The sequence below is a fragment of the Pristis pectinata genome, chromosome 25, assembly GCF_009764475.1.
Source record: "Pristis pectinata isolate sPriPec2 chromosome 25, sPriPec2.1.pri, whole genome shotgun sequence".
In the NCBI taxonomy this organism is placed as follows: Eukaryota; Metazoa; Chordata; class Chondrichthyes; order Rhinopristiformes; family Pristidae; genus Pristis; species Pristis pectinata.
Genome location: NC_067429.1, coordinates 6,337,659 through 6,353,878, shown reverse-complemented (window position 1 = coordinate 6,353,878; position 16,220 = coordinate 6,337,659). Strand labels below are relative to the sequence as shown.

General features: G+C 42.3%; 1 protein-coding gene across 1 annotated transcript in view; it reads left to right on the top strand.

Moving 5' to 3' along the window:
* Window positions 1–16,220, top strand: part of LOC127582937 (plexin domain-containing protein 1-like) — a 245,554-nt gene that overhangs the window by 119,143 nt on the left and 110,191 nt on the right. The window contains exons 5-6 of the mRNA XM_052038593.1: window positions 6,203–6,325; window positions 15,067–15,185. Coding sequence (XP_051894553.1) covers window positions 6,203–6,325; window positions 15,067–15,185 — 242 coding nt within the window. The remainder of the gene's footprint in view (window positions 1–6,202; window positions 6,326–15,066; window positions 15,186–16,220) is intronic.

The window sequence follows — 16,220 nt, the reverse complement described above, 5'->3', positions numbered from 1 at the left end:
TCATGGAGCTGTAAATATCACTTTGCCTGGCAGGAACGTAATTTCCACTGATGGGAACAACAAGAAGTTTGAATTCAAAGTGGTGTTGTTCTGCTCTGTGACGTACACCATCTTGATTCTTCATTGGTGGCTAATTGGAGGCCCAAGGCTCAGCCCTGTTAACATCCCAATAACCAGCAGCTTGAGCATCGATGGCAACTAGTCATGTTGTGTACTGGGAGGTTTGCTCATTAAAGCAATATGTTCTGTGCAGATAAACTGCATGTTACCATTGTGCTTACTGGGCCATGTTAAGCTGTGAAATTGGATTTGTGCACAAAAAGAAATTGGTGCTTAAATTAAGTCAAGCTCAACTCTCTCTAAATAATTAAAGTTTCTTAAGTTTATCTTCTCCTGGTCATAATGTCTTGCCCTGGGCTCCTTCTTCCGAAACCCCATCAACCCTTTGATTCCCCCACCAAATGGCCAATTTTTGCAGGATCAAGGAATGGCATGAAGGCAGCCTTTCTGCCCATTATATCTGTACTAGTTCATTGAAAGCCTGAATACAAACACCAGCAATCTTCTCAGTCATGACTGTCACACAGTCATGCATTGAAGGTGAGAGGGGAAAGTTTAAAGAAGATGTGCAGGACAAGTTTTTTGACATAGAGTGTGGTGGGTGTCTGGAATAGGCTGCCAGGTGGAAGCAGATACTATAGTGGTGTTTAAGAGGCTTTTAGATAGACACATGTATATGCAGGGAATGGAGGGATACAGATCACGTGCAGGCAGAAGAGATTTAGTTTAATTCGGCACCATGTTTGGCCCAGACATCGTGGGCCAAAGGGCCTGTTCCTGTGCTGTACTGTTCTGTGTTCCAGGTTCTATAAGCCTAAAACTCCTCTTGTGGGATGCCTGTACATTCACTCTTTAAAGTGGTGAATCGCACGATTTCATCAGAGGTGGGAACTAGGAGTAGCTTTTCAGTTGGTAAATTGGTTTATTATTGTCAAATATACCAAGGTACAGTGAAAAACTTTGTTTTGCATGTCATCCCTACAAATCATTTCATTACATCCGTGCATTGAGGTAGTACAAGGGAAAACAATAACAGAATGCAGAATAAAATGTTACAGTTACAGAGAGAGTGCAGGCAGACAATAAGGTGCAAGGCCATAATGAGTAAGATTGTGAGGTCAAAAGTCCATCTTATCGTACTGGAGGACCATTCAATAGACTTATAAGAGCAGGATAGAAGCTGTCCTTGAGCCTGGTGGTATGTGCTTTCAGTCCTTTGTATCTTCTGGTCAAAAGATTTATCCTTCTCCTAGACCTGAGCACAAAAACCTGGCAGAGGCTGTAGAATACATGGACTGTATACATTTTTAGGAACTAATGTACCACAGGTTTCTGATGCCTTTTTTATATTAGCCACAACGATGATTGTTGTTTGGCAAGAAAAAAGGATGTTTTGTTGGAAGTTTTATCTGTGTTACTTCTCTTACAAAAAATAACAATATAGAGAAGAACCTATAACCACAAATCAGACTTTTGATTTCCCTTATTAATAAGAGCAAGTTCCACTTTTTGCTGTACATTTACACATTATTATCCTGTTTTTATCTTCAGTTAAATTTTCATTGGCATTTTTATACAGCAATGAGAAAAAGCCCAAACAGAGTTTGAGGCAGCTCGGGAAGCTTATCATTGGGTTGCTTTTAAAGTGGTTCCCTCTTCTCAGATATCACCACCTTCTCTTCTAAACGATGGTTCTCAGACATTCTGCTCTGTTCCTCTGGCAGGAAAGCTACCATTTCAAATGTTCCTGCTTCCTCACTGGAATATAAGAACATTAGGAAGGGCAGCAGAAGGAGATCATCTGCCCCCTCTGATTGTTGGCCTCAACTCCACTTCCTCTCCTTCATTAGCCTTGACTCCCCTACAGTCCAGAAACCTATCAGTCTCAGCATTCATGGCTGACAGGGATGGAGAATTCCAAAGATTCACAGCTCCCTGAGAGAAAAATAATCCTCCTCCTGGTCTTAAATGGCTGACCCCTTCTCTTGAGATTATGCATCATGTTCTAGATTCTCTCATCATGGGAAACACATCCTCAACATCAACCCTGTCAAGCCCCCTCATGTTGCATGTTCCAATGAAATCACCTCTCATTCTTCTAAACACCAGAGAGAGTACAACCTAAACTGCCTAGTCTAAAGTCTTTGAATATGTTGTCACCTTCTAAGTTGGCACCTCTCCATTCTGGTTGAATTTCTGTAATCAGGTTCAAAGCTCCAAATAGAGGACACTGTTATAGCTGGGACCATGACAAGTTAGCCATCCCCATGGTGTTGGATCCCTCTGCAGTCTTTGACACACCTCCCCCTCCAACGCTTCATCCTCAGCTTGAGGATCTTCAAAAATGGGTTCTTTTCTCACACCTATACCATTACTCCAGAAACCCTGAGTGGGTTTTATCTTCGTCTCCTCCTGCTTCCTCTACTGTTTTTGGGCATCATTCATTGATGTGGCATTGATAAATTCTTTTCATATTGCTGTTTGGTAAGGCAAGTAAACAGTATAAGTTTTCTAGCCAACCATCCTTTACAGTATTTTTAGAGTTCAGTTCCCAAGACAAAGCCTCCTCTTTAATATCTGGATGTTCAGTTTTCCAGTTTATATTCTACCATCTTTGTAAGTTCTTAATCAATTTGCTAAACTTTGCCTCTGACCCCCACGGTTTATAAGTTCCAAGTAGCCCTGAGGAATCCTATTATCCTAATGTAAGTGTTATTGCGAGTGTTTCTTCTGGATTTACTGGCCTTTGACTTTCAATGCATTCTCCAGATGCCCCAACCATCACCAGGAGCTGAGTCAACAATGTGCTCTACTGTTCTATGTTCTATGTATCAAATGTCAAATCAATGGTAGACATTATTCCTAAATATATGCACACACTCAACATGTACTGCAATATGAAGGCTTCAACGTGTTGCTGTCCTCTGCTGCTGACACTATGTGAGCGGACCGATTATTTTACATCCACATCTCGATGATCCATAGTTTTCTCCAGTTATGCTTTGGGAAGTATTGCTGGCATGGAACTGATGTGCCTTAACGAATAACATCCTTGCTTCTGAGTCAAAAGTTTCTTGATTCAAATTTCAGCAGACACTTGAATGTAGAAGTCTAGGCTGATACCCAGGTGCAGATTTGAGTTGGAGATGCTGTCTTTTAGATGAGACATCAAGCTGAAGACCTGTCCTCTCAAGATCCCCATTTCAAAATAGATCTGGGATATATTCAATAATGATCCCTCTATCAACATCACAATGAGATTATTTGGTCATTCTCACATCCAATACTGTTTCTGGGAGTTTGCTGTACAAAAACTGGCTCTATACTTCCTACGTTACAACTGGGACAACACTTCAGATGTACTTCATTGGCTGTACAGTGCTTTGGGATGCCGTGAGAGGGCAGTAAAAGGTGCCAGAGAATTGCAAAACTTTGCAATGTGTTTCAGTGTTGTACATCTTGCGACGTTAATCACTGCTCCCCCAGACATAGAACAATGGCCTCCTCATTCAATAGCTGCAAATGGATCAAAGGGAACTCATTCTCACCATAGAAATGTTCCACTTCTCACCCCCCAGTGAAGCAGTCACCGGGCCGTATGTAATGAGACAACATCTGGAGAATGCATTGAAGGTCAAAGGCCAGTAAATCCAGAAAAAACGCTCGCAATAACACTTACATTAGGATAATAGGATTCCTCAGGGCTACTTGGAACTTATAAACCATGGGGGTCAGAGGCAAAGTTTAGCGAATTGATTAAGAACTTACAACCAAAAGATGGTAGAATATAAACTGGAAAACTGAACATCCAGATATTAAAGAGGAGGCTTTGTCTTGGTAACCGAATTCTAAAAATATTGTAAAGTTGATGGGTATTGGATACTCAATAGTTCAGTTGGTGAGAACATTGTCTTTTAGTTTTATAGATGTTGATTCTAACAGAGTGATGAGCTAACAAATTCTTACCTCCCAAGCTCTCTCTCCCTTTGTTGTTACAGTAAAAACTGTTTTGAAGTTGTGGCTTGGTTAGTAGGTTTCACCGTTCTCAGTCAGAAGGCTGTGGGTTGAAGGCTTTATACCATCGTCAGATTCCGGGTTCAAGCTGGGAAGATCAGTGGGACTGTGGGAATGAAGTTGTTTCAGAGAAATCAGATGCAGCTGCTGCAGTGATTGAAAAGCAAAAAACTGCCGAGGTTGGAAATCTGAAATAGAAGCAGAAAGTACAGGAGCTGCTTATTAAGTCAGGCAGCATCTGTAGAGACAGAAACAGAGCTACCCTTTGATGTGCCACAGTGGATCGTGCTGCATGAATCTTCATGTCTATCAGGCATCTGTTCTTCATGGAGTTACTAAGTGGCTGGAGTCAAGCTAAGGCAGAGCTGGGTGCCTTGAGGGAAGATTGTGCTGTGACATAGAGTCCATTCAGGAGTCCTGAAAATCCCACGGGTCACGTTACACTTAAAGATTGATAGCGACTCAACACAGTGTAAGCAAGGTGTGTCAGGAGAGGCTGGTGATCTTTATGGTGGAAATGCAAACATTGGGAATAGCCCAGAGAGAGGGCAGGTCAGAGGCGATGACTTTGTCTTTCCAAAAGAGACAGCAGGGACAAGTAAACATCCATTGTGAACTCAAAGCCAAAGTTGAGACAAGAGACATGAGGGTGGGGAGTGTTAAAATGGATTCAAAGTAGAAAGCATCATCTAGCATTTAGGAATATATTAGAAACAATGTGTAATCATAACTACAATGGTAGTATTGGTCTATGTTAATTTGGGATTACAATTGAAGTTTAGAAAATGTATGTAACGAGTGTATTTATGTATCATTGTGTGTCGTCATGGTAAATATGTAGTATAGGATGTGGGATTTTCATTGAGATTTTCAGTACCAGGAGTTGATACTGTTTGGTTTATAGTTTTTTCACTGTACCTCGGTACATGTAACAATAGTTTGTACCAGAGAGGATAGAAAACGAATGGATTTATGTTTAACTAAATCAAAGCTCTCTCCCTATATAATATATAGTATCTTTGCAATTAATTGTATAATAATACATGTATCTAACCAGTTAACTGAGAGCAGAGTTTAATGTATAGGATTAGTTGTGGGTATATATTCATTACTTTTTATAATGGAAAGACACTGTGGTTGTGTGTGTACTTTTGAGAATTATGCATTCCGTGTGGAGTGATTGATTGTACCAACCATTGTCTTTGATTGAGTGTTGACTGCCTTCAATAAAGTGTACTTGATTAGTAGCTCACAAAAGAGCCTAAGGACCCTACATTAATCTTTGGGAATTAAGCAGCATTTTAACAACAATTTCCTTTGGATGATTAAGTATAAGAATAATACCCCAAAAGTAGGGTCTATGGAAGGATCAGGATTAATAATTCAGTCCCCTTTATATGTTGTTAACAATTGCTCACAGTCACTTTGTCATGGTAACTGAAGTGATTTGTTCAAAATGTGGTCTCTATGAAATTATGAGTGAATAAGTAATACACAGTAAAGACTCCATTAACCTTTCTGATTGCTCCTTGGAAACCACAAGGTGCCGTTGGTCATGTGCCCGGTCAAGCAATGAACACAGCAATCCCCCCCCAACACAACCTCCCCCCCAATGGTCACCTGGGAAACACAAGAGAGAAAGAGATGCTGTTACAACCAGAGCTACCCACCAGATTCGGGTGATTCCATTGCCCAACCCCAGTTGCCCCATTGACCCTGGTGTCTCTCTCCTACCTGTCCATGCTACTACCTGTCAAGCCTCCCCAACTCCATTACCTCACCTGCTCTACTCATGTCTACTGTTTACAGACATTGTAAGGAAATCTACACTTAGTCCGATAAGCACCACAGCAGGAACGCACTAAAGGCAATCCAGGAACAGTTGTAACATTTTCTTGTGAGTGTGATGTTAAAAGAAATGTATCAGAAAGTACAGGCAGGCAGAGAGGAAAAAAAAATCAAGTACCGGTGAAGAATGTGGAATGTGAGCACTTGAGATAAGCAGAGAGGTTCCACTCTGTGGTACTATCACTCCACACTCTGCTGAGCAGAAAATTATCCCAGAGGAAATCCCTTTGGGTAACGGATGTTGTAACGGATTCTAATTTGTTTTCTTTTTCTCTCTCAGGTTTCATATTCACTGGAGATGTCATCCATCGGATGCTGACGGCCACTCAGTACATTGCCCCACTCATGGCCAACTTCGATCCCAGTTACTCCAGGAATTCCACTGTCAGATACTTCGATAACGGTAATCTGTCTTTTGTCAATTTGGTCAAGAGGGGGTGGTCACCATTTAAAGGCCATAGCTCCACCCACACTTGTGTGTCTTATCTGCCAGATGTGACTTGGTTGGTACCACCTTTGCCTTGGACTCAGAAGGCTGTGAGTTTACGCTCCATGTGGGCAGCTGAAACCAAACTGGCAGCATGTCGCAAAGTATCTGGACTGACATTCCAGTGCAGTGCTGAGGAAGTGCCGCAGTGTCAGAGAAGCTGACCTTCGGTCAAGGCTCTGTCTGACCTCTTGGAATGGTGTGAAATATCCCATCACACTTTTTGAAAAGGGCTCGGGGAGGTGACTTGGACTGATATTTAGACAATGTCTTTAAAATGGATTATCTGGTTGTAACATAGTGTTATTTGTGGGAGTTAGTTGTTATATTTCCTACACTGCAGGTGAACACATTTCAAAGGTTTGTCATTGGCTGTAATATAACTTGGGATGTGGTGAAAGATACTTCATAAATCTCTCGTCCTCCAGGCATTGTTGCAGCAGCTCCCCGCCACCTCAGCTTTTCATTTCACTTTAGATTGAGAGTTAATGTTGGCAAATGAAGTCCAACGCAGATAAATGTGGAGTGGGATATTTTGGTGGGACGAATAGGGCTGTGGTAATTACTGGGAAGTTACAAGTCTTGGTGGAGTGGAAGAATAAAGGGATTTTGGAGTACAAATAAACCAATCACTAGATGTTATGGCACAGGTTAGCAAGGCCACAAAACAAGCAAACCAAGCACCAGTGTGCACTTGTAGAAGGATAGAATTGAAAACTATGCCAAGCCTGTATTGATCCTTGGTTAGGCCACACTTAGACAACTGCATAGAATTCTGGTCACCATCTTATAAAAAGAATGTAAAGGTATGAGAGAGGGCGCAGGGAAGATTCACAAGGATGAGACTGGGTATGCAAAGTCACACCTTATCAGGAAAGGATGAACAGACTGTGTCTCTTTTCTTTTGGGGGTGATTCATTTGAGACACTTAAAATATGAAAAACTTGATAGCATGAAAACAAATGGAATGTTTCGACTTGCAAGGAAGAATAAAGCCGGAGCTCGTCAATGTAAGATAATCATCAACAAATCTAGTCGGGAACTCAGAAGGAACTTCTTTACCCAAGGAACTTACAACAATGGGGAGTGGTTGAATCAAGCAGTATACATGCATTCGAGGGGAGATGGACAAGGAGGGGAAGGGCATATGAAGTCGCGCTGATAGACAGACAAGGAGAGACAGGAGGAGGCCCAAATGGAGAATTTCCAACACAAGACTGGTTGAACCAAATGGCACAATTCTGTGCTGACTATCCCAGGTAATGTAATGTTATCCTTCAGGCCATTCCAACCTGGCCCACAACGGCGCATCTTCCAGCAACAACCAGGATATAGATCAGCCCAATAAACTAATCACTAGGTGTTATGGCACAGGTTAGCAAGGCCGCAAAACAAGTATTAGTGTGCGCTTCAAGAAGGTTAGAATTGAAAAGTATGCCAAGCCTGGATTGAATCTTGGTTGGGTCACACATGTAGCGACGTTACAAGCAACCCTTCAGTAGGTCAGACGGCATTAGTGGAAAGGGAAACAGAATCAATAGCCTTTAGGGTCGAGATGCAGGGTGATTTTATTAATTGTCCAACCCTCAACCAAGTGTCACAATTGCCCCAGTTTTCAGCGATCAAGTGGAGAACCAATAAGATTCCACTGAACTATGATGATCTAAATGTTTGTAACAGTCCCAAACAAAGTCACCTGTGAGTGGAATGGAGGGAAGAGGTGAAGGTGGGGGGGGGGGGGGGGGGTGTTCAGGGGCAAAGTCATCCAAGAGAATTGGGAGAAAGGACAGAACCAGGAAGGGCACTGAGTATAAGGGCAGGAGGGGAGGACACAGGGGTAGAGGACCAGGATGGACAGGGCACTTAGAATGGGGAATGGGACACAGGGATAGCAGAGTAGGATGCAACACAGGGAGGATACTGTATTGGGAATGTCTGTAGGACTGGGATAGAATTACATAATTGGTTGGGACTGGATTTGGGGGACAGGTTTGGGCTGGGATTAGAAATGGGGGGATAGTACTGGGGAAAGCGCGCAAGCTTTGATATTGATGATTTCTTTGGAAGCATTATGCAAACAGTTTCTAACTTTACAAACACTTCTTTCTCAGCAGGGGACACACAAATTTAGCAGATTCACAATTGATTCTCCAAGTGACCCTTGAGTTCTGGGGCATGGTTGTGATCACAGCACCACACTTACTAAAATTTGCAACATTACTATTCTTAAAACTATTGCAGAGGCTAAAAACCAGTAGTTACTCATTTCTCCCTTTCCCCCAGTCACTACACGTGTACAGTTCTGGCCCAGACAATGGTTGGCCTGGAACTTTGCTAGATTCCACTTTCCAGGTGCAGATGTTTAATGAGAAGGTAACAGTACCAATGTGGAGAAAATACTCCCATCATCTTAAGATAAAGGGACATCTTTCCAGCAAAGTATATCTTGTTGAAGATATTAACTGCGACACAACCTCACTTCCTCAATCATTGGTCCTGAAATCAACCTGCTGTTGTGCATTGGGGAAGTGTCTCCAAACTGGTCGTTGTCTCACCATCCCCACTTTGGGCGCCTATTGAGGTGTCGAGAGCCTGAAGCTCTAGCACAGAATGTCTTCTACTCTATTGTGTCTAAAGCTTCAAAGCTCAAATGCAAGTGACACAAGAAAACAGGAGCAGGAGTCGTCTACCTGGTGCCTCAAGCCTGCCCCACCATTCTATGTGATAATGGCAGATCTACCCTAGACCTCAACTCTTTCTCTTGGCCAGTTCTCCATGGCCCTCAATCCTCCAATCTTTTAAAAATTTATCTGTTTCCACTTTAATTAGTTCCAATGACCCAGGCTTCACAACTTTCTGGGCAGAGAACTTCAGAGTCTCCTCATTCTCTGCAAGAAAATTCCATGTACCTCGGTTTTAAATAACCAGCCCCTTATCTTGAAACTATGTCCTCTTGTTCATGGTTCTCCCACTTGTGAAAATTTGCCTGGTGCTCAGAGGGCACTGTCCTAAAATATCTGCCAATAGCATTTGTCCTTTGGGAATTGGATTTGGGAAGAGAAGAACATTTCCTTGATGCCTGGAGTGTAACAAAGCTCAGCAGAGTCTTAGGATTACTACCAGCCAGCCACTGTGTACTATGATTACAGTTTTACACGCCTTTCATTATCTCAGAACGTGTCAAAATATCTTACAGCCAATGAAATGCACCCTGGGTTCTAACAACTTGTGTGGCTCAGTGGTGCAGCCAGTAGATCTGCTGCCTCACAGCTCCAATGACCCAGGTTCAATCCTGGCGTCAGGTGGTGCGGAGTTTGCACGTTCGCTCTGTGATCGTGCGGATTTGCTCCAGGTATTCAGGTTTCTTCCCACATCCCAAAGGCATGTTGGTCAGTCGTTTAGTTGGCATGTATAAATTGCTCCTAGTGTGTAGGTGAGTGGTAGAATCTGGGGCATGTTGATGGGAACGCAGGTGAGTAGAGGATAAACAGGGAAAGCTGGTGGGCAAATGAAATTGATCTGTGGGCTGGCATGGACTTGATGGGCTGAAATGGCCTCTATCTACGTTGTAAGGAAATATGGAAACAAGTCTGCAGGAGAAAGTCACTGCCTTCCAAAATTCAGTGATGCAACAGTGGCTCAATTCAATGTTATTCACCTCTGCTCCTCATCCCTTGATAAAGGTTCATTAAATTTGGTCTTGAAGGCTCCATTTGTCTCAGCATCCACAAGCTCCTGAAGGAGAAATAGCTGGGTTTCTACTACCTATTGTGTAAAAATATGCTTCTTGATTTTACTTCTGAATGGTCGGACCCTCAAATTAACTTTTGCTAAAAAAAACATTTAATTAATCCATATTTACCTTGTAAATCGTTTAACATTTCAAGCAGATGAACAGATCACCCTCAATCTAATGTTCTAAAATGATCACAAAGCTTGTTTATTTAACCCGTACTCTTTAACATTAACCCCCCTCAACTCCTGGAGTGCCTGAAGATGAATGCCCTCCACAGCCAATATATCCTTCCACCCCATAATTAAATAAAGCATTAACAAGGCGTTAATTAGCAAGCTACTAACTAAGGTCCTGTACCACCAGTGAGGAGTCTATGGCACAGATCAAGGCCCAGAACCATTGGGTCTACATCTCTGTCTGAGTCTCTGTAATACTATTCAAGGCTCTGTAGCACTGACCAAGGCCCAAGCGATTGAGCAAGGCTCCATGACACTGATCAAAGGCTTAAACCACTGATTATGGCTCTAACCACCATACAAGGCTCCATATCACTGCTCAGGAGTCCTTTACCACTGCTCAAGGCCAAAACCACTGACCCAGAGCCCAAACCACTCAGTAAGACTCTTTCAATCTGGATTTCCACCTTATGGATCACATTGGAAAACAAACTAGTTATTATGAACTAAAATCAACATCAAAGGTGAAACCAAATCTTGAAGGGTAAAAATATTTTTTGAAATACCAAGCTTGGAGAACATTTAATTTTCTCCCTGTGTCCTGTCAAAACAATTTGTTCCACCTGTAAGGAGCAGTGACAAGCTCCACAGCCTGACTCATTATTTTTATTGTTTGAAAGGAAAAATAGGGCCACGTTCCCTGGCGCGGAGCGCAATGACATCATCACGACCAAAGAGGTTGGAGGGTGAGCACAGAGTAGAAAATTAAACAATCTCTCTTCAATTGGATCCAACAAATCTTCCACTCCCAGAGCTCCAAAAAACAAAAAAAATTAGCAATTAGTTCAAATAATTTTCTTAACAGGAGAAGGGTGATTTTTTTTAAATAGAATGATTTTCAGTAGAAATAATTACTCAGTTCTGCAGCTTTTTAAATTTGTTATTAAGTTGTGTAATCCCTATAGCTCTTGTCTAATTGCTGCACCACATCTGTGCAATATTGGAAACATGTGTTGGGATCAAAGGGCTGATTATAAATGGCATAGTCTCCTGATTGGTTAAAGCAGGGAATCGTTCAGCTGTGAAATCCTGCAAGATTCCGGGTTCAGTCCTGTGTTGGATCTCAGTAAGTCTACTGGAAGAAGGGATTGACTGCATTGCCCTCAATGGGGGGACCCACCAGCAGTTGTCTCTGACATTCATTCTTGCAACATCTACCACATTTCCTATTGACATTAGAAGGAGGGTATACTTGAGCAGACTTGATGATGTCATTGATGTTGGCATTAATTCCCCTTTCATTTATTCTGCATGAAGCAAGACCATTTGGATGTGTGAGACTAGTCTCCACCTGGGAACCATTGTTTCCAGGAGTGGGAAGTGGAACATGATAAGCCAGTGAGATTGCTGACTGACACTATGACCCATCTCAGCGTAGTTTGTTTCCCCAATAACATTACAGATCCTCCCCAGGTTACGGCTGGATTCCATTCCTAAGAACTGTTTATTGCAAGTCAGAAATGCGACTGCCTGGCAATATATTTAAGTAAAAACATAGGCCAACCGCGGGCAACTTGTAGTTCAACCAGGGCATTTAACTCAACCAGTCAGACACCAGGAAGATACCTGCAGCTCCACGGCAGCTGGCAGTCCCATCCCGCGGGTCTCCCAAACGCTCAATCGTATGTACGGGCTGTACGTAACCTGGGGAGGACCTGTACAAATGCTTTGCCTCAGTGTGAAGAGTGCCTGATGTTGAGGTGTCCATCAACAGCAGGTCTGGGCAGTCTCCAAGAGGTAATGCCAAGTTGCTTAGATATCAGACTCCTTGAACCAGCTCAACAGTCCCAATGCCAAGTTTATAAATTCCATCTGCTGGGAACTTATTAAGCATGAGGCCCTAAACAGCCCAGGGACACTCAGACGGGAAGAAGGCTAATGGAGTGGGAGCTCCTAAACTACTGCATGTTGGGAAAGGTAAGACAGAAAAATAAACAGTAAACAAGTCCATTCATCATTTCAAGGGGTTACAGAAATTGGTTAAGAGTGAATTATGTCAAGGACAGGTGAATGTCATATAGACTTGTGCCTTCTCAGAGGCACAACAGAAGCAAAGAGCTCAAGGGTAGTTTCAATCCATGATCACCAAAGGGTGGGAGAAATATCAACGAGTGGACTAACTGAGTGGTTGTATGTAACTAATTGTAGCTCACTGTTAATTGACTGTCCTTTCTAAATAGCCCACACATGTACTGTTAGCCTGTGATTTTCCATCCATTAAAAGATGGAAAATCATGGATCCTGGGGGTGGGGGGTGAGGGGTGCCCATAATTGTCTAAAGTGATTCCAAGCAGGGAATGCCAGAATGGTGCATTATTCCTATGGTTTTGGAGCAACCATGCCTGGAGTCCAAGCCTAAATTTGATAGGAAATTTGGATAGATTAATACAGTAAAGAGAAAGGTATCCCCTTGCATTTCATTGGAGCTTTAGGCCAGACCTTAACTTTGGATTTATTCACCATATAAAGGTTTAAAGTCAATTCTGCTCACACTAAATCCATGCCATTAACGTCTAAGACACAGCTGGATGTACTGATAAAGTTAAATTGAATTGAAGCCCGCCCAAAACTTTATTTATCTTGTGATCTTTTAGATTAAACAGTACTCTATTTCTACAGCAGTGATCCCACCATGTAGCTAACATTAGATTATGAACATTTTCTTCTTAACAGACCAGTCACAACTCAGTTACAATACTTCATCTGTTGGATTGCAATTATCCCTGTCATTGAGTTTGATAATAACTTGGATTGAACAAGAGTTATTGTTGGAGGAAAAGTCAACACTCAGTGTCATGGAATTCTGATTTTGAGATGTGTCCAAGTATAATGTTGAGATTCATGTGAAGTTTAATTTATTGCTGATTCTGCTGAGAAGCCTTCAGAGTTCCAAAGAGACAACTTCAGTAATCTTACTTTGGAATGAGAGAGTGGCAAGTTCTCTATGTCTACAGGCAAGCGTTGGATTTAAAAGCTGGACAATAAGAAAAGTACGGGTAGAGGTTAAAATCATCGTTGTTGCAGAGACATGGAAACTATGAGGGATTTAATAAAAAGTCCATCTTTTGGACTTATGATTTACTTTGGGTAAGATCTCCATTCATCCCACTGAAAATAATGAATTAATTTCCAGCCATCGCCGAACACCTTTCTTGTCCAAATATGGATTTCTTTCATGTTCTCCTGTCTCACAACATTAGCCATTGTTCCACAATTACGACTCCTATGCCTTACTCTGGAATCTTCTCTGTAAATCTCTCTACTTCTTTAACTTGCTTCCCTTCATAAAAGAAAAACACCTCAAACCCAATTTGTTTAATTTGGTTTCTAATGACTTCTCCATTCATAGATTATAGGAAATAGGCCATTCAGCCCCTCAAACCTGTTCCAACATTCAATTAGATCATGGTTGATCTGATCTTGACAGCTCCATCTTCCTGCTTGTTTCCCGTAGCCCTTGATTCCACTTAAAACGTGCTTATCCCAGCTCTGAATGTACTAATGTCTCAGCTTCCACAAGGGTAGAGGATTCCAAAAATTCACATCCGTCAGAGAATTCCTTCTTTATCTCAATCATGTGTTCAATCCTTTAACTTAAGACTATTCCCACCCAGGAAAGCATCCTCACCGCAGCCACCCAGACAATTCCCCTGGAATCCTCTTTGTCTCAATGAGATCACCTAGATTTCTTCTAAACACCAGAGAATAAGGCCTTTTCCCCTGAACCTCCTCACAGAACAGCCCCCTCACCTCAGGAATCAACCTAGTGAATCTTCTCTGCGCGGCACCCAATGCAAGTATATCCTTCCTGAAATAAGGAGTCCGGAACTGTACTCCAGGTGTGGTCTCACCAGCACCCTGTACAGTTGTAGGAAGATTTCCTTACTCTTGTACACCAACACCTTCTTAGCCCAGCATCTGTGCTCCTTTATGCAAAACCCTTTGGAACATTTGGTTACTTCAAAAGCATTATATAAATGCAAGTTGTTGCAGTTACAACAGCCATATGTAATAGTAAGGGTGGTGATGGTTCCAACGGCTGGAAGTCTTGACTCAAGACCAGACACTTTCCTACAGACTGGCAGGTCTGGACTACTCCAGGTAGGACCAAGGAGAAATGAAACACGGGAGAACACTGGAAAATAAAGCACCTTTGCCTGAAATTAATTGCTGGAAAGCAACAGAACATACTCAGTTAGATTGTGAATCCTGTGGTCATCTGATAGACGTCAGTAACAACTCCCCTTGATCACAAGATAACCATAGATGAGGAAGAGTATTTGAATCTTTTCAATTTATTTATCCAAAAAGATCCAAACACACTCTGATTATTTCAACATAAACCTTACACAATTCCATGGTTTTGTTTGGAAGTCTGTTCCAGAGATTGTCCACTCCTTGAGTAAAAAAAATTTGGCGTAAAATAAACTTACAGCAGTTTGTATCTCTGCTCCTCTTGCATTACTTGATTGGTAACAATCCAAATCAAATTTCACTCTGTCCTCAGTCATCTAAAGTACAACCATCTCAAAATGTTTTCTTTGCGAGTGACCCAAATCTCTTCATACATTCCTGATAATTCACGCCACTGACACCAGGATTAGTTGTGTGGCTTTCCTCTGCTCTGTTACCAGCTGCGGCATGTCTCTGTATCACATCTCACTGGTCCTGTCTGTACTGTTCAGGGACAGCATTCGTCGTCCAATGGGATAAAGTGTTTCTGCCTGACCGGGAGGACATTGGAAGTTTCACCTTCCAGGCCATGCTGTGTCAAGAAGGGAGAATCGTGTTCAGTTACAAGGACGTGAGTATGGAAAGTCACGCAGGGATGGGGAACACCAATGGCTGAAGTGATTACAAGGGTTGATGGAAATACAAGGGGAAGGATACCTTCCAACAACTGTTCAGAGCCTTGGTGAAACCACACCTGGGGTACCATGTGAAGTTTTGGTCTCTTACTTAAGTAAGGACACTCTTGCCTTGGAAACAGCGCTGAGTGGGTTCACTGGGTTGATACTCGTGATGAAGCTTTGACTTCTTGAACCAACCTGCAAAACCCTAACCCTACCTCAGCAACTGAACACTGTGGACCACCTCTTGCATTACCATGGACTTGTCTCCGATTACGTCTTTTTTGCATTAATGTCTCGTTTTGCACAGTCCTTTTTTTCTTCACTGTCTTGTATATAACTTGTGTGTGTTGTCTGTACCTTTGTGCCTGTGATGCTGCCGCAACCAAGTTTCTCATTGTACCTGTACCTCACCGTACTTGTGCACATGGCGATAAACTCGAGGACTAGCCTCTACGCACAGGAAATAGATTGGGTCAGAGATGGGCACAGAGTGAGAAGCATGTTTTCTTGTGCCTCAGTGTAGGCTGTCACTCTGTTGACCAACTGGCAACTCCTTTCTGTTCTATGACAAAAGGGCAGGAGAAGTTGGTCTCAACCCAGGCAGGAAAAAGTTAGGATTCATGCAGGGAAGAACGGTATCCCATGAATATGAGAAATAGGAACAGGAGTAAGCCATACAGTCCCATTAAGCTTGCTCTGTATTTCATTAAGATCGTGGACAATCCAATGCCTCATCCATTTTCCCACCTGATCCCCATCTTTCCATCCCCTTAGTCTGTGAAATGACTGAGCATCCACCAGACAATCAAGTAAACATGTTTAAAGATTCTAAAACTCTGATTGACTCTTCACATCTCAATCCAATAAGGATAAATCCTTATCCTAAGACTGGACCAGATACTCCAACCACAGGAGAAAGTCTCCCAGTATCAATCCTGTCAACCCCTCTCAGAACCAAGTCTTAAATGAAATGACTTCATTCTTCT